Source organism: Typopeltis vanoorti, chromosome 24 (assembly GCF_054136105.1).
Source record: "Typopeltis vanoorti isolate ZY-2024b chromosome 24, IOZ_Tvanoo_1.0, whole genome shotgun sequence".
Taxonomy (NCBI): Eukaryota; Metazoa; Arthropoda; class Arachnida; order Uropygi; family Thelyphonidae; genus Typopeltis; species Typopeltis vanoorti.
The window spans coordinates 25,757,761-25,780,746 of NC_143572.1; the positions used below are offsets into that span (position 1 = coordinate 25,757,761).

The 22,986-nt window shown below is 37.0% G+C and overlaps 1 protein-coding gene across 2 annotated transcripts in view; it reads right to left on the minus strand.

Moving 5' to 3' along the window:
- The window catches only part of LOC150093032 (dual specificity protein phosphatase CDC14A-like), a 382,808-nt gene that overhangs the window by 72,175 nt on the left and 287,647 nt on the right, over nt 1–22,986 (minus strand). For both annotated transcript variants that reach the window (XM_090413766.1, XM_090413767.1), the window contains one exon: nt 4,627–4,857. In XM_090413766.1, the coding sequence (XP_090269892.1) occupies nt 4,627–4,857 (231 nt within the window). The remainder of the gene's footprint in view (nt 1–4,626; nt 4,858–22,986) is intronic.

The following is a 22,986-nucleotide window of genomic DNA, read 5'->3' on the forward strand; positions in this document are numbered from 1 at the left end:
TCGGCATCCAGGAATGCATTAGCAGAGCTAATCTCATTTGGTATGGTCACTTAAACAGAATGGCTGAGGAAAGATTAGCAAAACGGGTGTTCTCTGCCAGGTTGGCAGGAAAATGACCCAAAGGAAGACCAAGATATAGGTGGATTGATACGGTACAATGTGCCTTAGATGATAAGAAATATAAGATCTGATAATGATAATATTGGAGTCTTGACAAGTAACAGACTGATTTGGAAGAATATTGTAGATATGAAGTTAGTAATCATGTAAATTTTAGATGTAGTACTATCATATCCTGTACATTCCTTGAGAGTACATGTCAGGAATTTGATGATGATGATGATATAATTAAATATTTTAATAAAAATTAAAATTTTGTTCAGTGATGATACACTTTTAATCGTTTACTTCCAATTTTATTATGTTTCCATATGTATTCAAAACATGATTTTAGATTTATTATGTTATAAATGGCACAGTTTTTTCCCAAATGTTGGTAATCCCCACATAGGTTTTTTTTTTTAAAAAATTACATAACTTAGTGGTCCGTGGAATTGTTTTAAGCATTTTACTGGTCCTTGGGCTTAGAAAGGTTGAGAAAAGCTGTTCTATAGGCTTCAAAAATTGGCTGATATACAAAAAAGAGGAGACGTAACAAAAGCACTTACGTTATTAACGGTGTTTTTTTTTACACGATTGACACTGAAGATTTTTTTTCAGTATATAACAAGAAGGGAGAGAAACAAGTGGTTACCAGTGGAGACTGTGTACGAGTGTGGTTAGCAAGGATATTAGGACTAGTTTTTTTTGCTTGGAGGGTGGTGAATGAATGGAATGGGTTGCCATAGGGGTTGCGCGAGATTCATCAGTGAATGAGTTTAAGGAGAAGTGTGATAGGTATCGTGTGAAAGATGGCTAGTGTGTGAATAAATGGATCTTCCATGATGAGTCTTCTGACGCCATGGAAATAACTGTATAATAATAATAATTATTATTATTATTATTATTATTATTATGAAATTATTATTCAGACTACATGATATTATTAAGTATCATGTAGTCTGAAATGAGTCTTTGATAACTCTGACATCTATGCTTTACATCAAAAGCACAAGTATTGAGACAATGATTCTCCACTGTCTGAATGAGCAATACTCAAATGCATTTGGTATTGAGAGTCTTAAAAAACTAATAACTGGTATGACACTAAACAGACAGTCAGAGAAACTAAATTATAAAGGGAGGCATGAGTGTAAGAGTGACAATGTTATGTCACTGTGTTAATGACACAAATGGGTTTTGTCATGGAAATGTTGACAAGGAGAGAATGATTTCGGGTTTGTGTTCGTCCAGTTTGGATCCATCAAATGTGTACAAAGATGTCTACATGTGTAAGGCATTAGAGAATAGAGATCTGCAAGTTGTCAAACTGTGTCAGGCAGACTGCAGACAAGACAATACAAAAGAACAAACAGGTAGATTATTATGTCTGTGCATGAATGCTAGGAATATCAGAAATAAAGGGATAGAGTTTGTTGCCTTAGTCAATATGTTGTGACCTCAGATTGTAGGTATTAGTGAGACCTGGCTATCAGAATCAGACATACTAACTGGTATCGAGCGTTAAGGGTACTGTATTTTTAGGAAGGATAGATAGAGAAGAGAGGAGGGGGAATGCTAATGATATCAGATGACTTGAACCCAGTTAGAGTTCAGACCTATGATTGTAGTACTAGTAACAGTATTTCATGTGCCAGTGAGTTTGAAGTCATCTGGTGTAAGATGGAATCTTATAAGATCAAAGACATAGTGAAGTGTTGTTACAGATCTGGTGGATCAGTTGCTAGTGATGAAAAAATGCATCACCAAATAGAGATGATAGGTGCAAAAAAGAGTAATCATAACGGGAGACTTTAATAATCCAAAGATTGGTTGGGTAGCAGTAAAATCTCATGAACAAAATGAAACCGATTTTATTAAACTATTGCAAGACAACTTCCTGAAGCAGCGAGTGACAGAAGGAACTCGAGGTCAAAGAGTGTTAGAATTTCATTATAGTGTCAGAGGGTATTTCAGTTAAAGATGTAACTATTCTGCTTCCTGTTGGTAATGATAATGTGGTACTCATTTGGGAAGTGGCTAAGTTTATGAATGTTCCATTTAGAAAAAGTTATGTGCTGAACTACAAAGCAGAAATTATGACTAACTGAGGATATTACTGAGTTCAGTGCAATGGTATCAGTTGCTGGATGAAAAAAAAAACATCGATAGTGCATGGGTAGCATTTTAAAAATATTTAAAGGATGCAATATCAGAATGAGTCCTGAGAGTTCAAAGAATAAATAGGGTAGGAGTCAAATGGATGTGTAATCTTATTAAGCAAGAGATTCATAAAAAAGGATGATGTGGAAGTGTAAAATTTCTCATGATATGTAACTTATCCCGTTCGCTTTTACTTGTTTTTTTAAAAGGAATGTACTTAGAGAAATGTTAATTTTGTCTGTAATAATCTTGTAGTTTTAATGACTTAAATAAGCCTTTGCTAAAATAATGTGGTGCATGACATCATCATGTAATACTGTTAACTCATGTCTAACCAGTAAGTCTAATTCTAAGAATAGCGAAGAATTCTAAGAATTGACATACTGCATGACCACATATGGAAAGTTTGAGAAATGTACACATGTGTACAACGGAAGTCCGGGCTTATATAAGGCGAGATGTCAAGAAGGACTTTGTCTTAGCGTTTTCATCTTCTCTTACCTGGGTCTGCCACCACGTGAAGTCTGCTGTTAGTAAATGAAAGAGAAGCGTTGTAAGTCTGAGGTCTTGGAGTCTTAGGAATTTCACCTTCTCTTACCTGGGTCCACCACCACCTGGGTCTGCTGTTGGTAATCAAAAGAGAAGTGTATGTCTTAGGGTTCTTAACCTTCTCTTAACTGGGTCCGCTGCTATGTGAGGTCCATTTGGTAATCAAAAGGAAAGAGCTGCACATTGCAACCATGTTAAGGGTCCTATAGGGCATGGAATAACTGACGACTAGGATAAAGAAGAAATTTGGCAGGAAATCAAGAACAAGCCAGCAGAAAGAAAGACAAGAAGGAGCACTTACATGTGAACAAAAAATTCAAGTAAAAGGCTGTGCTGAATGAGAATTGTAAATACTTATGTATGTGATAATTCCGAACAAGATTGTACATCAAGAGTGTGTGTTTATGAGTACAATAACATTAAGCTCTTTGTGGTGATCTTCTGTGGTTATTGAAAAAGGGAGGATAGGTAGTATGCCAAAATGTGTGTAGGATCACACCATCAATTCTAGTGCAGTTATTCGAGTTATGAAGAATTTCAGCTACAACCGGGAGGTCTTTGTGATTTAAATTCACTTTTTTCGACCTTATGAAATGGCTATTATTTAAAGCATCTTATGCTAGCCCACTTTTAGGTTGCCCATTCTGAACATGATTTTTATGTTCTTTTCTTCTTACCAAGGTGATCAGTTTATATAAAATACCAGGGGATACTATAGACATTTAGAAAGGAGGACAGAGGATTTTAACAGTCTGTCCTTGATTTGTTTTAGGAAAGTAGAATTTTTTTTTTCAAAGGTTTCTAGTCTGTTTTAATTTTCAACTGTTTTAAGAGAGAGCCCAGTCTACCTGTTGTACCTTTGATTTAGGTTTTTTTTTTGAGGGGGGGGGGGATAACTGGTTTGTTATAACCCTGTTATTTCAGACAAAGTGTGTAGATCTTGAAAATGAAATTTGCTCTGATCTTGAAATTCCAAGTTTTTCTAGGCAGGATGGTAATGCAAAGTGACATATAGATATCTGCCTAAGAGTGTATGGGGGGGGGGGGGGGTAGAGAAGGCTAAGGACCTTCTTTTTTCTCTTTAACATTTTTACTAATTCAGGAATGGATTGGTGAGAAACTGAAAAGTTATAAAGAGCCAGTGGGCCATGTGGCCAAACTGGCAAAGACATCTATAAACCACAACCATACTTTGGGCTTGGGGAGGATTTACTAATTACAGTTTCCCATAGTGTTCCAGAAACTTCAATATGAATCACTGACACGAAGAGTTAGCTTGGTGATGTGCCATGCCAGATCACTGTTGTACTCATTTAGAAATATAATGAGTGCTTTAACCATTTAATGCTTCAGCTATGTAAATATAATATAACATATATAAAATTATATCAGAATTTATCCATTTGCATTTGAGGTATATTTGAATCAAGACAGATGTGTCTACCTATGGTATTAAAAATATTATTACATCACACATCTATGAAAGTCACAGGGGTCATCAAGGAAGGCAACTTTATATTACATGACTTATATGACCCACAATCAACACTACATAATCCTATGTCTGCAAAAATATGGTGCTTTTTTACTTTGAAGAGTGTTAAAAATACACAGTTAACACTTAATTCTGTAATGACATAATACGACTCTCTAACATTGCAAAATTCTGTGATTTCTAATTTTGCTATTTCAGTGAAAAATTCGAGTCAGCCTTGTGCTGCCGATTCTTAAAAAAGTACATGATTAATAAAAGACAAAAGTTAAATCAAAAAAAAAAAAATTCTTTATGCATGTTTAAAATAAAATTTGCTTTACCTTTACAGTGAATAGCAAGTGCTCCAACAGCATTTTCAGAAATCTCTAAAAAATCTTTCATTATTGCATCACTAGGTGTGCTACCATCAACAAAAAATAAATCCCTATGGTCAAAACCATTGTCAGAAAATCGGTGGGAATCATAAATTTTCTTATTAAGTCTCACAACTGTTGTTACATTATGTTTATGGAAATATGGGAAGTATGATTCAGGGGCATGCAGATGATAGCCTGTAAAACATAGTAAAAAAAATGGCAATGCATCCAATAACAATATACAAATTAAAATTAAAGAAATTAAATTACTTGTACTAAAGAATATAACAACATGGTTATAAATGGACAACTCTTCTAACTTATCTTGTTTACTGAAAATGTAACCTCATAATATCACCTAAAATGCCTAAAACAACAGTTTTCTCCTTTGCCCTTCATTTGCATAAATATTTCCGAATACCAGACTTATTTTAGCAGATCAGCTCCCTACAACCGTTACCAAATCGCTCATTAAGTTACTTCATAAAAATTAATCAAGACACTATTAAGCAAATGTGAAACAATCATCTTATCTTTGTGTTTTAAAGGAACAGAAATGACTCTAGAACTTATGTATTGCATATAAAAATTCATGGTAGAAGTTCTAGCCATCTCTGTTAATGAATTCCCTAATTTTCATGTTCTGGTGTCTAAAGTAAACTAAGCTGCAAGTACATGGAACTTCATAAATTCATAGTAGCTGCTGATTCTTAAAAATAATCTCTCAGACTTGTGACAACTTCTATGCAGCTGAGCAGTCTTCTTCCATTTAATCCTGAGTACAATAAATAGATATCTAGAGCATGGTTTGTCAGTACAAATTTTCATAATGAGGGTTGTACATGTGTAACTTCTTAGGTTCATTGAGGTGGATGTTAACCCCTCTCATGCATAAGGGCCTCATATGAGGACACATATATTTTCCCTCATAATAATTATTCATTCATAATTTAGTGCTACTGTATGCATGTAGTCCTCATCTGGTGGAGACCAAAGTGTTCTTAGAAACCAGACCAGATGGCAGGAGTTTCAAGAGAGTCACAGGAATATCAATCTCTGTGCAGTGCATGGTGGTATCAAGGAGGAAGTGAAAAGCTGCTGTTTTGTTGATTTGAATTTGGTGATTTTATGAGTCTTCTGGAAAGGTTAGTATGGTTTTATATATTGGTATACCTTGTAGATGAAGTGTGAATATTTAATTTGTTCATGTTTATTACCATATTCATAAAACGAACTTGAAAACAACCTGTCCTCACATGAGGACAATATGTTTGTAAGGTAATTATGCTGCAAATAGTTTGAGGTTAGAAAGTTCTTGTACAATATTTTTATAATTTTATTTATTTTATTTTTTCAAACATAAATGAATAGTAAGTGTGTTAATTGGCATTATCATCTCTTTTACAGATGGATAACCAAAATCCAGGTCCATCAGGCATAAAAAAGGGTTATTACCACAAGAGACTTACTGAAGAGAAGATTGAAAAAAAACTGTTGGAGGAATCTGAAGATGGTTTGGAGCTGAGTGATTCTGATGATCCTACATACCAGCAGCCACAAAATGATCCTACAGAGAGTGACAGTTCAAGAGAAGACAGTGATGTTCAGTGCCTTTTCCCTGTTGGTCAGACTTGCAACATTCAAAGTCCAGCTAGTGTGCAAAATACAGCTGTTGCTGGTCATATGCCATTGCAGAGACAACCAGTGTGGTTTAGTGAGAAAATTGGATTTGCTGGAATTCAAATCAAGAGTGGCAACTGATTTGATATAATCAAGGTTTAGCTCAGCTAGGTACAAAAAAACAAGGACACCCTTCAAGTCAGACACTGCCAGCACTAAAGAAACGCAGAACTCGCTCTGTGCAACATGAGAAACATTTTGATGGTGGTGGTGGACACTTCCCAAAGAAGTGTCCACCACAAGATACATCTGTGGTAGATGTGAGGTTCCAATCTGTCCAGAATGTTTTTCAGTCTTTCCATACAAAATGTGGCAAAGAGAATTCTACTTTTTCCTATGTACTAAGTAATCCAAATCTTGATCATTCATGCAGTGTTTCAGCAAAATATAAATTGTTTATAATCTGTTTTGTCACACTTGTAATGTCTTTCAATGAAAATAAATTCCTTGGTCTAAGTCGTTTCTACAGAAATATGTCTGTAGTCTGTTGGTGTGATGCATGATGTCCTCAGATGAGGACATAATTTTTTTACATGTACAGGACATAAATTTAGCAAAATTAATGAATTCATGGTAATACTGTAAGATTAAATGGTACTGTATCATGCTATTATAATTTTTTTATAAATGAATATAAAAATTCATGTATGAAAAGGTTAATATTGAGGTCCACCTAAAGTATGCCAAGCTGCAGGTATATGGAACTTTTAAACATTCCAGGAGGTGTAAATGCTTCCTCCAAGCAATTCTATTTCTAAGCTATGGAATACTAGAAAGTCATGTGGGTTCTCTCTCTCTCTCTCTCTCTCTCTTGCTTGACATTTCAAGAATAGCTGACCAAGTCTGGCCAGACCTCTTTACCGCATCTTATAATCTGCTTTCTACTCTTTCTGATCAGATCATCTGTTTACTCTCTGGAAAATCCACAATGAATGACATGTGCAGGACTGCATAAAATAAATATAAATAAGGTGCTAAAATATTCTGGAGAATAATGAGAAAGCTCAGAAATGGAGGAAAAAGTACCCTAAAATGAATAAAAAAATAATAAAGATGACATAAAAACTGAAGAGTGATTAATTGAAAAGATTGGTAAACAAGACAAGAAGTTACAGCATGGTGGTAAAAACACTCGACAGGAATGCAATCAGGAATACACATTTTTCTTCTTCTGCAGCTTTTCCCACTTAAGTAGGGTTACTGTTTGTAGTGAGTCTCCTCCACAACCTCCTGTCTTGGACTGCAGCCACATCCAAGTTCTTCATCCTCAAGTCCTCCTCCACCATCTCTTCTTTGACTGCCCAAGCTTCCTCCTCCTCTGCATATCCATCTGCATGACCTTTCTTCCCACATACTCTTCCTCCCCCCTCATCACATGACCAAACCATCTCAACCTTTGCCTCCTGTATCTTTGCTACTAAGTTCGTAACTTTCACCATCTCCCCTTACATAGTCATTTCTCAGACGATCCTTACTGGTCACACTGCATATCCACCTAAGCATTCTCATCTCTGCTACCTCCATCCTGCTGATTTTATTTTACCTCAGGGCAACAGTTTCCATAGCATATGTCATAGCTGGTCTCACTACTGTCCTGTAGATTTTGCCTTTTAGATTGATCGGCACACTGTTATCACATAGCACTCCAATCATCTCTCTCTGGTTCCTCCATTCTGCATCCCACTTCCTTCTCAGCCTCACCATCCTCTTTCATGGTTGAACCTAAGTATCTAAAGTCACTGACCTTCCTGATGATTTCCTTCCAGCAACAGATCTGTCTCCTGGCTGCCATCCACTTTGCAACACATATGCTCTGTCTTACTTCTGCTCAGTCTCATACCTCACTCTCTCTTCCAGTACTTTCCTCCAACTTTCCAGTTTAGCTGCCACTTCTTCTCTTGATTCGGCACACATCACGATGTCATCTGCATACAACACAGTCCAAGGCACATCTTCTCTCACCTCCTCTGTCACCACTCCATCACAATATTAAACAGGAACGGGCTTAGTGCTGATCCTTGATGCAAGCCAGCTGTCACTGGAAAACTTTCTGTCTCTCCCATGCAGGTCTGAACTCTTGTCTTCACATTTCCGTACATCAGGAATACATATCAATCCTTGAAATAGAAAAGCCATCAAAAACATGAAATGCAGAATGGCAGCTGGAATCAATGACATTCAACCAGAAATGCTAATTATGGAGGTATAAAAGTTTTATAGTGGCTACACCACACAGTTCAGAAGGCCTGGTCAAAGGGTTGAATTCTGGATGATCGGAGTAGAGCGCTCATAGTATCCATCTATAAAATGAGAAATAAAACTGAAAGTGAAAATTATAGAGGAATTTTCCTACTGAATGCTAATGGATGATTTATGTAAGTTTACTTAAGAAAAAAGTGGAGAAAAATTGTGGAAGGAATGCTTGGAGAAAAACAACAAGCTTATTTCATAACAATTAGAGGTTGTCAGTATCAAATTTTCACTTAAAAAAGAAAACAGTTGAGAAAACATGACAATTTAACAAGAATCAGTATTTAAATTTTGTAGATCTGAAAAAACCACATGACAAGTTGCCAAAAGATAAGTTGTTCAAAACGTTACACTTATATGGTATAAATGGGACATTATTTGGAGCGATACACAATCTATATTTGAGCTGTAAGTCAGTAGTTATAATTGAAGGAGGTACAGGAAGATGGTGTGATGTTAAATCAGACATGAGACAAGGGTGCACATTATAATAAGTTTAGTTTAATCCTTTATCCAAGTGTGTGCAAACAAAATTTGCGCCTGAAAGTATCTTCAGGACTGAGCTAAGGTGGTGCAACACTAAGGCAACTCGTGCCAAAGGTGGAGAAAGCTATCATCACTCCTATCTCAGTATCTCCCATAATGCAAAGCACATCTCCTTGCAGATATGTGTAATGCTATGCATTAAGGCAAGGGTCACTACCCAGACCAGTTTCAACCTTTAATTGAGGTCTCGTCAGTGGGAGCCAGGCTTGCCTTAATGCATAGCATTACACGTATCCGCAAGGAGATGTGCTTTGCATTATGGGAGATACTGAGATAGGAGTGATGATAGCTTTCTCCACCATTGCCATGAGTTGCCTTGGTGTTGCACCACCTTAGCTCAGTCCTGAAGATACTTTCAGGTGCAAACTTTGTTTGCTCACACTTGGATAAAGGATTAAATTAAACTTATTATAGTCTAACCAAGTGAAAAATAAACTCTCAACAAGGGTGCAAAACATGTCCATTGTTATTCATCATCTATATAGATCATATAATGAAGGTCTAATAAATACCTTGGAGTGAGCCTGGACAGAAGTGCACACACTAACAACCTATAAAAGGCACATCACCAACCTGTCCAACAAAATTAAAACAAGAAACAATATCATTTCAAGGCTTGCTGGAACAACCTGGGGTTGTGGTGCAGAAGTCCTAAGGTCATCTGCACAAGACCTCGCATTCTCTGCAACAGAATATTGTGCCCCTATCTGGGAAAGAAGTGCACACACTAACATTATAGACACCAGCTAGACTCTACCATGCACACAATTAGTGGAACAGTGAGAAGCACCCCTCTCCTGGCTGCTTGCCCTATCTAACATTGCTCCACCAAATATAGGGAGAAGACAAGCCTCGATTAAAGAATTTAGTAAAGCGATTAGTAACTCACTCCTGCCCCTGCACCAGACTCATAAATCCACCTAGTCTTTGCCTAAAATCTAGAAAGCCTCTCTCTGGTCCACGGACAAATTCTCTTCAGCTGCCTTGCCATCAACATCTGACATGTGGAGAGAATACTGGTCCAACAAACGGCTTCTTAGTAGAAGATCCCTGTGCTCTGCAGCCTAGTTTTGCTCTTCCTAGGAAGATTTGGTCATCAATGAACAGGATCAGAACAAACCAGGGCAGATGTGGCTACCTACTACATAAATGGGGACTGTTAGACCACCTTTATTGTGATTGTTCTCCCATGGCTCAGATGATTACTCATATTGTGAACGACTGCCCAAGGCACCAATTTCATGGTGGTGGCCTACAGGACATCCACAAGGTGATGGATGAGGCCTTGGATTGGCTTCTCAGACTGGACATTGACCTGTAGTTGTTCTGTATTACTTTTGCCATAAGAATAAATAAATAAACATAATGAAGGAAGGTGGTATTAAACCTTATATCAAAATTGGAGATGTTGATCCCTACTCTTGACTTTAAGCCAATAATATTATACTTCTAAATAAACATAATACAAAATATGCAGAATTCCCAGACTAAACTGAATAACTGCTGTAATAAATTTAGTACGAAAATCAGCAATAAAAAGACCAAGGCAGTGAAAAAAAATGCAGAAACACCAGAAACATTAACTGTAAATTGAATGGAAAACCTATAGAATTAGTAAAATTTCAGCTATTTAGGCACAATTTTCAGCAAAGATGACAAATTATATTTCAAAATAGACAATAGAATTAACAAATTTTGTACAGTAGAAGTCAACTGAATAAATTTATATGGAATAGGAGAGAAATTAGTCAAAACACTAAACTAGCTGTATGCAAGACAGTGTTGAAATCAATTTTAACTTATGGATCTGAGAGCCAGGTTAGAAATAAAACTCTTGATCAAAGGCTGGAGACCACAGACATGAGAGCTCTGAGAAAGATAAGGGGGTAATGACGAGATGGCATTAATAACAGTAATGTATTAAAAATTAGAATATTAGGAAAGAACTGGCCATTGTTAGCATTCGGGAATGTGTTGAACAGAATGGGAGGAAAAAAGCCTAGCAAAACAAATGTTCATTGCCAGGATGGCAATTAAAAAAAAAAAAAGTAAAGTCAGAAATATAAGATATGATAAAACTTGAGTTTTGACAGATAACAGATTAAATTGAAGGAAAATTATATAAACATAAAATGTTTTATGACTAAAACATTCAATATCAACAGGAATTTATTAGTCATTAAATTATGTAACATCCACCCACTACTTTCACCACCTGACTGGAATAGAACTGGCAGCTTCTTCAGTTCTTAAAACACCAAAAATATAAATACGAAGATCACAAAGTTGACTAAACACAAAAAATTCATTACAAAACAAATAAATAAGTTCATGCTAAACTAATAAAGTAAATCCCATGACATGCATTAGCTATCTGCAGCTAATGACACAGTGATTGTTGGCAAAATTGAAATCTCTGATGTTAAAAGATTTAAAAAGTGATACCTATATATCAGTCCTTGGTGTTTATTCTGGAATCCATGTGAATGTATAACTGTAACCGATTTCTTCAGACTTCATGAATAAAAGTTATTTTCTACATAAAGCATGATTGAAAAATTTCCCATCGACTGCATGGTTGGTGTTATAAGTATGGCTGGCCAGACCAGATCTGTCTTTTCTATAATTATTATTATTATTACGAGACCTCTAGGAAGTCAAAGGACTCATTGAGGGAGACAACATATTACACTCACCAGCTATCATAAATGTTCTTGAATTCATTCACACTGCTTGTACACATATCCCATGGCAATTCCTTACTTTATTCCAATCACATACCACTCCATGAGAAATAAATCTAGATCTCACCCAGTTCTTGGTGGCATTCATTCACTCTTGCATCCTTTCCCTACACCCTCCATAAAATGAAAAATTCCATCAACTGAAATCCTGTATGATCCTTCAAAAGATTGTAAGTCTCGATCATATCACCCCTTCTTTCTCCTGTTTGCTAGTATCTGCAGTCTACAAATTCTCAATCTATCTTCATAATCAGTATTCTACAATCCTGACATCATTTTTAACTCTCCTTTGCACTCTCCACTGTATCAGAATCACAATGAAAACCAGACTCTCACACAATAGTCTAAGTGAGGTCTTATCAAGGCCTTGTAAAAAGGCAAAATGATATCCTTATCTTTCCATGTCAAAGTTCGTTTCAGCATTTGGAATCATTGCAACATGGCCCCTGAACTTCAACTTCCTATCTACTAACACTCCAAGATTCCTAATTTGAGCAGTTTCTTATAGCATAATCCCAACAATATAATACAACATCGATATGTAATCACACCAAAGTGCACGATTTTACATATACTGACAGTGAACTCACATCCATTTTCCTATGGCCACAATTCCAGTCTATTCAGATCATTCTGCAGGTACTGTATGTCAGCCACATTCCTGATTACCCCACCTATTTCTGCATCACAACAAATAGCTTTATGTCACCTGTCAAATCCTTCCTAATGTCATTCATGTACAGATTGAATAACAGTGGATCATGGACTGATCCTCATGGTACCCGACTGCTTACCTTAAATCTTGCAGACTCACATCCCCTATATACCATTTTTTGATACCTGTCAGTTAGACATCCTCTTACCCACACTAATATTTTATAATCCAATCCCATACTCTTCAACTGATGCAACAGTCATCCATGCTGTATTCTGTCAAAAGCCATGGATACTCATGGAGTATCCATTCCTTTTGTCTAGATCAATGAAAACATTATTATAGAATGTGACCAAGTTGCTAAAACATGACCTTCCATTAGTAAATATATGCTGTTCATTCCAAAGCAGAAATTTTCTGTCAATCCGTTTCTGAAAATGCGAGCCATAACCAACTTTTCCAAAAACTTCACACCACTCCTGTGATACAGAGTGGTCAATAGTTGGATATATCAGTCTTTGTACCACCCTTGTGCATTGGGATTGCCATATATTCTTTCCACTCCTGTCAAATCTTTCCTGTTCTGATTATATAGCCTGGTCAAAAAAATAGCCATTTTGGCTGAATACTCTATTTAGCATCAATGCTGATATCCCATCATTGCTTATTGGTGAATTCTTTGTGTGTGCAACAGCTTGAATAACTCCTCCTCATACATCTAAGTTTCTTTCATATTGATAGAAATTCTAGCATATTGATAGAATTCTTGGGGGTTGTACAGGGTGTTCGGGATAAATTTGACATATTTATAATTAATTATATTTTTCCGTAAGTTACATGTATTAACACACACTTCTCTTCATTTAAAAGTTTGGACCCTTCTTCATTCATATACAAGATGTCAGAAAGGATGGATAGCTGGAACCCACCTGAATCATGGAAGAGAATAACTTGTATCATGATGATTCGTGCCCGCCATCAAAATAAGGATATTACGACTGCTGCCCAATGCTCCCTGAATACAGTAAAAACAATCAGGCATGAACTAGAGACTTGCAATGGTGACTACGAGGATGTAGCAAGAAGAAAGATCCCTAGCAGACGATCTGATTGCGTTCGTACAGCAGAATTCCTCGCAAATCTGCAGGAACAGGTGTTGAAGAACCCTGGCATTGGAATTCGGGCTTTGTTCGTGGAGTTGCTAACTGTAGTCAAGCCCTGGATAACAAGGGTAGCCAATGGTAGGCCGTATGTATGGCAGCAGGATTCGGCCCCTTGCCACACCTCTGGGAAAAGTCAAAAATGGTTGTCTGAAAATTTCTACGACTTCACCAGTCCAAATGTTTGGCCTCCAAACTCCCCAGACCTTAACCCCATGGATTATTTTGTATGGGGCGCAGTTGAAAAAGACACCAATCGCACTTCCAGTAATACAAAAGCCCAGTTAATGGATAAAATTAAAACAGTTTTTGCGGCCCTTCCCAGGGAGACTGTAGCATCAGCTTGTTCGAGGTTCCGAAGCAGAATTGAAGCTGTGATCGATGCTAATGGTGGTTATTTTGAGTAAATCTTGTTGATAGTATTGTAATTAACTCTGCCTGTAATGTTTTTTTGTCAATTCATTAAATTTAATAGATACAAAGAAGATTTTCTTTTTCCTTACGAAACTGTCAAATTTATCCCGAACACCCTGTATTTAGCTTGCAAAGTCAGTTTCTTATTATACTACTAAGACTTGAGCATTCTGTGCAATAGTTGTGACTCTTCTGGCCTGCTGCTTATAATTTTCAAAACAGACATCAAAGGTATTCCCTCCACATCCTTTTCTTACGAATCCCTTGTTGATAATATTACACATCTGTCTGACTCCCACCCTATTTATTCTTTGACCTGTCGGGACACATTCTGATATTGCATCATTTAAGTCTTTTTAAATGCTTCCCATGCACTGTTGATGTTCTTCCAAGCATTTGATACCACTGTATTGAACCCAGTTTGCTCCTCAGTTCATCGTAATTTCTTTCTTTGTAGCTCAGCATATAATCTTTTCTAAATGGAACATTCATAAAATTAGCCACTTAACAAATGAGTACCGCAGTATCACTGTCAGCAACTGGAGGCAGAATAGTTACACCTTTAACTGAAATATCCTCTGACAGTATAATCAAAATTAAACACACTTTGACCTTGAGTTGCTTCTGCCGCATGCTGCTTGAGAAAGTTGTTTCTCAACAGCTCAATAAATTTAATTTCCTTCTTCTCATGAGATTTTACTGCAACCCAATCAGTATTTGGATAATTAAAATCTCCCCTACGATTACTCTTTTTGTGCCCACCATCCTTATTTGGTGATGTATTTCTTCATCACTAGGTCTGTAACAACACCTGGTCTGTGTTGTTACACCCAGCGTCCATAACAACACTCCACTATGTATTTGATCTTGTTAGATTTTACCTCACACCAGATGGCTTCAAAGTCACTGCTACATGAAAAACTGTTACCAGTAATTATAACTTATAATTATGGTTGGTGGTAGATGGCGTTGGTGTAGTTGCGATCAGTTAGTGGAGAGAGTTGTAGAACAGGTGCCCTCCCTCGATGAGTCTTTGGACTACCCGGAGGTGTCTAATAATAATAACTACTAACTGGATTCAAGTCATCCGACATCATCAGCAGCATGACCCCTCCTCTCCTCTCCTATCCTGTTTATTCTTCCTGAACATATTGTACCCTTTACACTTGCTACCAGTTATTTCAGTTTAGGTTTACAATACACTTCAAGAGTAACACCATTTTCAGCCATTTTAGTGATGAGAACATCAAGAAAAGGGAATTCTATATACCTCTTAATATTTGTAGAAAGGTATGCTATATTTAGAAAACCTCAGGAGGCTGCTAACATTTTGAATTGGTTAAAAGTTACATTGGTGCTGTAATCTTTGAACAATGCTAGTTTAATCAACAGACTGCCAATATTGTCCATCTTTTTGAGCATTAATATAAATTTGATAGTGGGTTTATAAGAGTTAAGGGAGATAATGTTCCCAAAATAATAAAAATATCTGCATATCTCCATCATGCTACTGCTTTTTTAAACTCATTTCTGTTATCAAGGTCCTCTCAAAATTCTACATTAAAAAGGTCAGCTGAAGGAAGAGAGAGAAGCTGCTCATTGTAAATCCAAATTCTTGCTTGTAAAACATATTATTCAACTGAGTAAAAATTGCAAGAAACAGTGTTCAAATAAGTCCCCCCAACACACACAACTTGGTTAGACTATAAATTATATATTTAGTTTAATCCTTTGTCCAAGTGTAAGCAAACAAAGTTTGCACCTGAAGTATCTTCAGGACTGGGGCAACTCATGGTAAAGGTGGATAAAGCTCCACATCACTTGCCTTAGTATCCCATAATGCAAAGCACATCTCCTTGTGGACATGTATAATGCTATGCATTATGGGAAGGGTAACTACCCAGACCGGTTTCACTGTTTAAGTGCAGGGTTACCTCTCCAAAAACTCATGAGATCCCCCAATAATGAGCAACCCGCAGGAGCAAAAAACTCAGCATTGTTCCCCTCAGTAGCAGGCTCACCCTGCCACTGAGAAGAACTCTCTGCATTGGCTCTACACCATGGCAGACTGACCCCACCACCGAGCAGAGCCACTCATATTTCATCTGTGGGTAACAGCAACAGCTGTGCCTCAGTTAACTTCATGGGCTATAGCATTACCATTCATCACCCAAGCTTCCAACCGGTTTTGACCTTTATAGAGGTCTTGGCAGTGGAAGCCAGACCCAGAGGTGACACCAAGGTTGAAGCAATGCAGAAGTCATATCTACCTATACGAGTTGCCAAAAGGTGTCACACCTTATTATTAAATTACTCTGGATTAGAGAAGGATGTTGGAAGTTTTTTCCCCCCCCCCCATTTGGTTAGACTATAAATTGCAGTCTGTTGATAAACAAACAAAGTTTGCACCTGAAGTATCTTCATGACTGGGGCAACTCGTGGCAAAGGTGGATAAAGCTCCACATCACTTGACTTAGTATCCCATAAGGAGATGTGCAAAACACATCTCCTAGTGGACATGTATAATGCTATGCATTATGGAAAGGGTCACTACCCAGACTGGTTTCGACCTTTATTGAGGTCTCTTCAGTGGGAGCCAGACCCAGAGGTGATACCAAGACAAGTGATGTGGAGCTTTATCCACCTTTACCACGAGTTGCCCCAGTCCTGAAGATACTTCGGGTGCAAACTTTATTTGCTTACACTTGGATAAACGATTAAACTAAATATATAATTTATAGTCTAACCAAGTGGAAAAAAAAAACTTCCAACATCCTTCTCTAATCCAGAGTAATTTAATAATAAGGTGTGACACCTTTTGGCAACTCGTATAGGTAGATATGACTTCTGCATTGATTGCCTCAACCTTGGTATCACCTTGAGTCTGGCTTCCACTGAAGAGAAGCTATTGCTGTCACCCAGATCCTGCAGGGATGAGGGCAATGCTGTAGCCCGTGAAGTTAACTGAGGCACGGCTGTTGCTGTTACCCACCCCAGATGAAATATGAGCGGCTCTGCTTGGTGGTGGGAGTGAGCCTGCCACAGGGTAGAGCCAACACTGAGAATTTCTCTCAGTGGAAGGGTAAGCCTGTTACTGAGGGGAACAACGCTGAGTTTTTGATCCTGCAGGTTGCTCATTGTTGGGTGATCCAGGGGGTTCTCACGAGTTTTTGGAGAGGTAACCCTGCACTTAAACAAGGAAGCTGATCTGGGTAGTGACCCTTTCCATAATGTATAGCATTATACATGTCTGCAAGGAGATGTGCTTTGCATTATGGGATACTAAGGCAAGTGATGTGGAGCTTTATCCACCTTTACCAAGAGGTGCCCCAGTCCTGATGATACTTGAGGTGCAAACTTTGTTTGCTTACACTTGGATAAAGGATTAAACTAAATATATAATTTATAGTGTTCAAATAAGTTAGTGACATTTCGTGGAAAGATGTCTTGAAGGAGTTACAAGACATCATCTACATGAAGGTATTATCCAAGTCAGTGGATGAACATATCACTAACTGACTTGCAAGGAAGTCGGTGGATGACGTCAGTTTCTGGACAAAATGGGATGAATTTTTGATGGAAGATCCCGATGACCTTATGAGTGTCCAAACTAGATGTCTAAATAAGGTATAAGCTGGGGAGTTTATGCCATCTACAATTGGTCTCAAGGTGATGCCAAACTTGATTATTTTAGGCAACCCATAAAGTCATGGAGGAAGAGAATGCAATGACTTGTGCTTTCTTAGTAATTCTGGAGGCCAGTTTGGGACATTTTTAATAATAATCCATTTGCTTTTCCATAAGTTGACAATGTAGGATCATGATCCAGAATGAAACAGTAGAAGAGCTAGAAAGCAAACTTGTAATGTTTTCATTATAATCCTCCGTAATCAGGCCTACTGTGTATTCCCTTTTATCAGCTCTCAAAATTATAATATTCCTGATCTTTTTAAGTGATAGTCAAGCTTTCTTTCTAAGATGAAAATACTGAATATTGGAGTTGGAGGAAGGAGCAGAGCAGTGGTTTTTTAGTCTAATAATATTGGCAACATCTGCTGAAAGGATGCAAATTCCATTTACAACACTGCATAAAAAATCCTTCTAGAACATAATCCGGAGTTACAGCATAGTTAAATCCTTTTTTTTTTTTTTTTGAGAATAGATTCCTCTGAAAATATTAAGCAGTAGTATGAAAGGTATAATATGCCATTATGTGAATGTAGAGACAGCTACATTCATTTGAGACTGATGTAATGAATTAAATTTCTTCATTCTATTGTACACAAAAAAAGCACTGATATGAGTATAAACTATGCTACTGATCTTGTTCTAAGAAATTATATCTAATGCTAAAATGAAATATATTTCGAGACATATGGAATTTAGTATCCTGATATAATGAATACAAATACATAAGAGGAATAATGAAGTTTTGCGATAAATACATTTTGCTCTGATTGATATCACTTGTTCTTTGATACACAAACTTAGGAATTATACGACTGTCTCTACATCTTTGAAGAAATATTAAATGGTTAATCAGAGAGGCCTTTATTCATCTTGTAACAGGCTTGAAATACCTTGAAAATTCATGTCCCTTCCCACCCCATCCCCCCTAAACAGCAGGGGTTCTAGACTGTCTAATACTGAGCTCACACAACACTAATTGTAATGTACTATAGGTTTATGCTTTCATGTGTGGCATTCACATTGCAAAAAATTCTAAATAAAGCCTTTGACTCTTAAGAAACTGCTCTGGAAAATTCTATAATTTTAACAAAACTTAGCTGCCCACCAAAATTCATTTCTAAGAACACTACATGATAACAGTCAGTAAGCAAGTAGTCAGACATGCTTGTTAATTAAACAATCACACGTATCACACAAGAAAATTATATTTATTTTACAAATATTACAGCAAAGAACAACATTAGGGATTTCAACAAAAACAGGAGAGCACATACACTAAATTTGAATAGCAACCTATTCAAATTCACAGTCACATCAGGATATTTGACATGGAAATAACAAGTGGAAGGAACTGCAATGGGTTCACCATTATCACCTCACCTAGCAAACTTTTATCTGAAAATCTTTTCTCTCTATCCCAAACCATCTATTTGGCTATGATACATGGATGACATTTTCAGTATGGAATCACACAGAGCAAAAACTCCATTCATTGTTACAAAAAAATCAATAATCTACATCCCCAAATTAACTAATGAACAATACATTAGCACACCATCCATCTCAGAAATACGAGCATCATAAAATCTTTATTGATCAGAGCACACAAGATCTGTTCTTCTGAGGGACTGTTCAAACAGGAATTGAAAATTATTAAACAAACAGCTCTACTAAATGGATACAACTGAAGAACAACACAAACAATAGGATTTCAAGACAACATCCAAGAGAAGAAATATAACTTTGTGGGCCTCCCACACCTTATATCAAATCACTGAACAAGTAGCCAAGATTATGAAAAAATACCAACTTATACCCATCTTCAACCTTATTAATCAAATTCATAACCAAAGACAAACTCTCAACAATGATGCTAACTGAAGTATACCAAGTAGCATGTTTGTGCAAACTATCATACTATGAAAAAACGGGAAGATCACTTAATAAACAGACTGTATTTCTGAACAACAAGACCATATCCAGTTCATCGAGCCACACAAATATGGCATGCCACAACATGGAATTGAAAACGCAAACCACAGGTTCCAATAGGAAAACACAAAACTATTGCACAGATATATGTCCAGATATGAATGGCTATTCAAAGAAGGCACCAAAGCTCTAATTCATCAACCAAACCTTAAACATAACGACTGCGTTACCATCCCAAAAGTTTGGGAAATTGTTATACTCAATTGTGTTAAATAGACTGTATTAAAAGTAATACAGTTATTAATAATACTGTTACTCTGCCATTTGTTTTCATCTTTCTCTGTTCAAGGCTTCCAATACCAACATTCTCCAGTATTCTCTAGTAGCTCATCCTTCCATTTTCCCCCCAGTTGCCCCAGCTTTTGTCTTCCTTCTTACAGATACCTCTGGGTGATTGTCATTGTCCATCTATCACTTTTCATCTGTGCACTATGAGTGCTCTGTCAATCTCCATTTCAATTTTAAAATCTCTTCCACTATATCTAATGCCTCTTTCTTTTCACATATCTTCATTCCTTATTTTGTCTATGACCCTACCACGTTTAGCAGAAGACTTCACTCTCAAAACCCAATGAAGTACAGGCGTGACCACAGGGCATCAAAATAACGTCACATATGAATAACTAACTAAAAGTCACCCAAGCCTTTCTGAATTTTTCTTTTAATTTCTTTATGAATGCTTATTTTTCCGAATGTAAAATTCTTCCAAGTTATATATGCATACTTTCTCTATTTTGTTACCATCTATTATTTGTTCTGTTATCTGGTTTCCTTTAATATTTGTCATTATTTTAGTTTTTCATAGTTTACATATAATCCTACTTTATTTGATACTGTACATAATTCATTCATCATTTCTTCTCTTGTTGTTTGCTATTACTACAATATCATCAGCATATTGTTAACAGGTCTCGCTATATATATATATATATATATATATATATAATATTATATATTATATATATCATAAATATATATATATACAAGGGATGTCCAGAAAGTAAGTTCCGATGGGCTGTCAAAGAAACAAAAATATACTTACAAAAAAAACTTTATTAAAAATTAAAGTAGACATCTTTCACTACTTTTCTACATAATTTGTGCCATTGTTCAGGCACTTATCATAACGGGGCAGCAAGAGTTGTATACCTTCATCGTAGGAGGTTGTTGCCTGTGATGCAAACCATGTACTGACTGCTTCTTTGATCTCATCATCATATTGAAACCGCCAGCCACCAAGGAAAGATTTCAGATGTTTGAACAGTGAAAGTTGCTTGGCGCGAGACAGCCTTCCCGTTTGAAGCAGGCTTCCAGAAGAAACTCAAATCCGGAGTCATTTTCATTGACCTACCATCAGCTTATGACACAGTCTAGATTAGGGACCTCCTCCTAAAGTTAGGAAATATTATAAGGTGCAAAAAAACTTTCCAGATTTTTGAATCCATTTTCTCCAACAGAAAGATCCCAGTCCATATTGGCAGAAAAAAGAGCAGGTCCAGATTCCTTCACAACGGTCTCCCAATTCTCTGTGTTATCCCCTTTACTTTTTAACATCTACGTGTACAACTTACCACATACCAGCTCAAGCAAGTATATGTATGCTGATGACCTAGTGATCCTACATCAATCTATCTCCTTTACCAACCTGGAATCAACCTTGAACACAGACCTGAACATCCTGGAAGAGTACTTAAAGCCAAATCCAAGCCAAATCAGGTGAAAAACTGTGTCCACAGTACTTTACCTGAACAATGCAGAGGCAAATCGACACCTCAACCTTTCTTTCTGTGGAAAAATGGTAGAACACGAGCCTCACCTGAAATACCTTGGAGTGAAATACCTTCGGGACAGAAGCCTAACCTATAAAAGGCACATCACCAACCTGTGTAACAAAATTAAAATAAGAAACAATATCATTTCAAGGCTTGCTGGAACAAGCTGGAGTTGTAGTGCAGAAGTCCTAAGGTCATTTGCACTAGACCTCGCATTCTCTGCCCCTGTCTGGGAAAGAAGTGCACACACTAACATTATAGACACCAGCTAAACCCTACCATGCACACAATTAGTGGGACAATGAGAAGCACCTCTCTCTCTCTCCTGGTTGCCTGTCCTATCTAACATTGCTCCACCAAACATACCGAGAAGACAACCCTCGATTAAAGAATTTAGTAAAGCAATGAGTAACTCACTCCTGCCCCTGCACCAAACTCATAAATCCACCTAGTCTTCGCCTAAAATCTAGAAAGCCTCTCTGGTCCATGGACAAACTCTCTTCAGCTGCTCTGCCATCAACATCTGACATGTGGAGAGAATACTGGTCCAATAAACGGCTTCTTAGTAGAAGATCCCTATGCTCTGCAGCCTGGTTTTGCTCTTCCTAGGAAGATTTGGTCATCAATCAACGAACAGGATCAGAACAAACCAGGGCAGATGTGGCTACCTACTACATAAATGGAGACTATTAAACCACCCTTATTGTGATCATTCTCCCATGGCTCAGACGATTACTCATATTGTGAACGACTGTCCAAGGCACCAATTTCACGATGGTGGCCTACATGACATCCACAAAGTGATGGATGAGGCCTTGGATTGCCTTTCCAGACTGGACACTGACCTGTAGCTGTTCTGTATTCCTTTTGCCATAAGAATAAATAAACTAACAGACTAATCTGGCAGAAAAGTTGTAGATTGGAAATTACTAATATATAATGCAAATTTTCATGTAGTACTATCATAGCAACTTGTATATCCTCTGAGAGTATATATCAACAATTTGATAATGATTATGATGACACCTATAGGAAGAGTGGCCTTGAAATTATTCAACAGCTGAATTAAAAGTTGCCTTACACACTACCATTATGTTCAATATGATAAAATCTCTATAAATCAGTCACACAATAACTGTTATACCTTCAAAAGAAGAAACCTGGAAATTTCAGTAATGTTGACATAATGAAAGAATTACTCATATTGCCTGTTAGAAATAGAGAAAAAGGAAACCATCATTCTCCTGTGGGATAGTACAAATCGCTTTTGACAACTTAAGCTTCCAAACTACTACTCTGCTTGGGGCAATGCACTCCATTTTTAAATTTCTGAATAATACTCTGCAAAATAATGGTTATGGAGACTACGTCATTCTGAATATATGATTCTCATTTTAAAAAGTCTACATTTTGAATTAAAA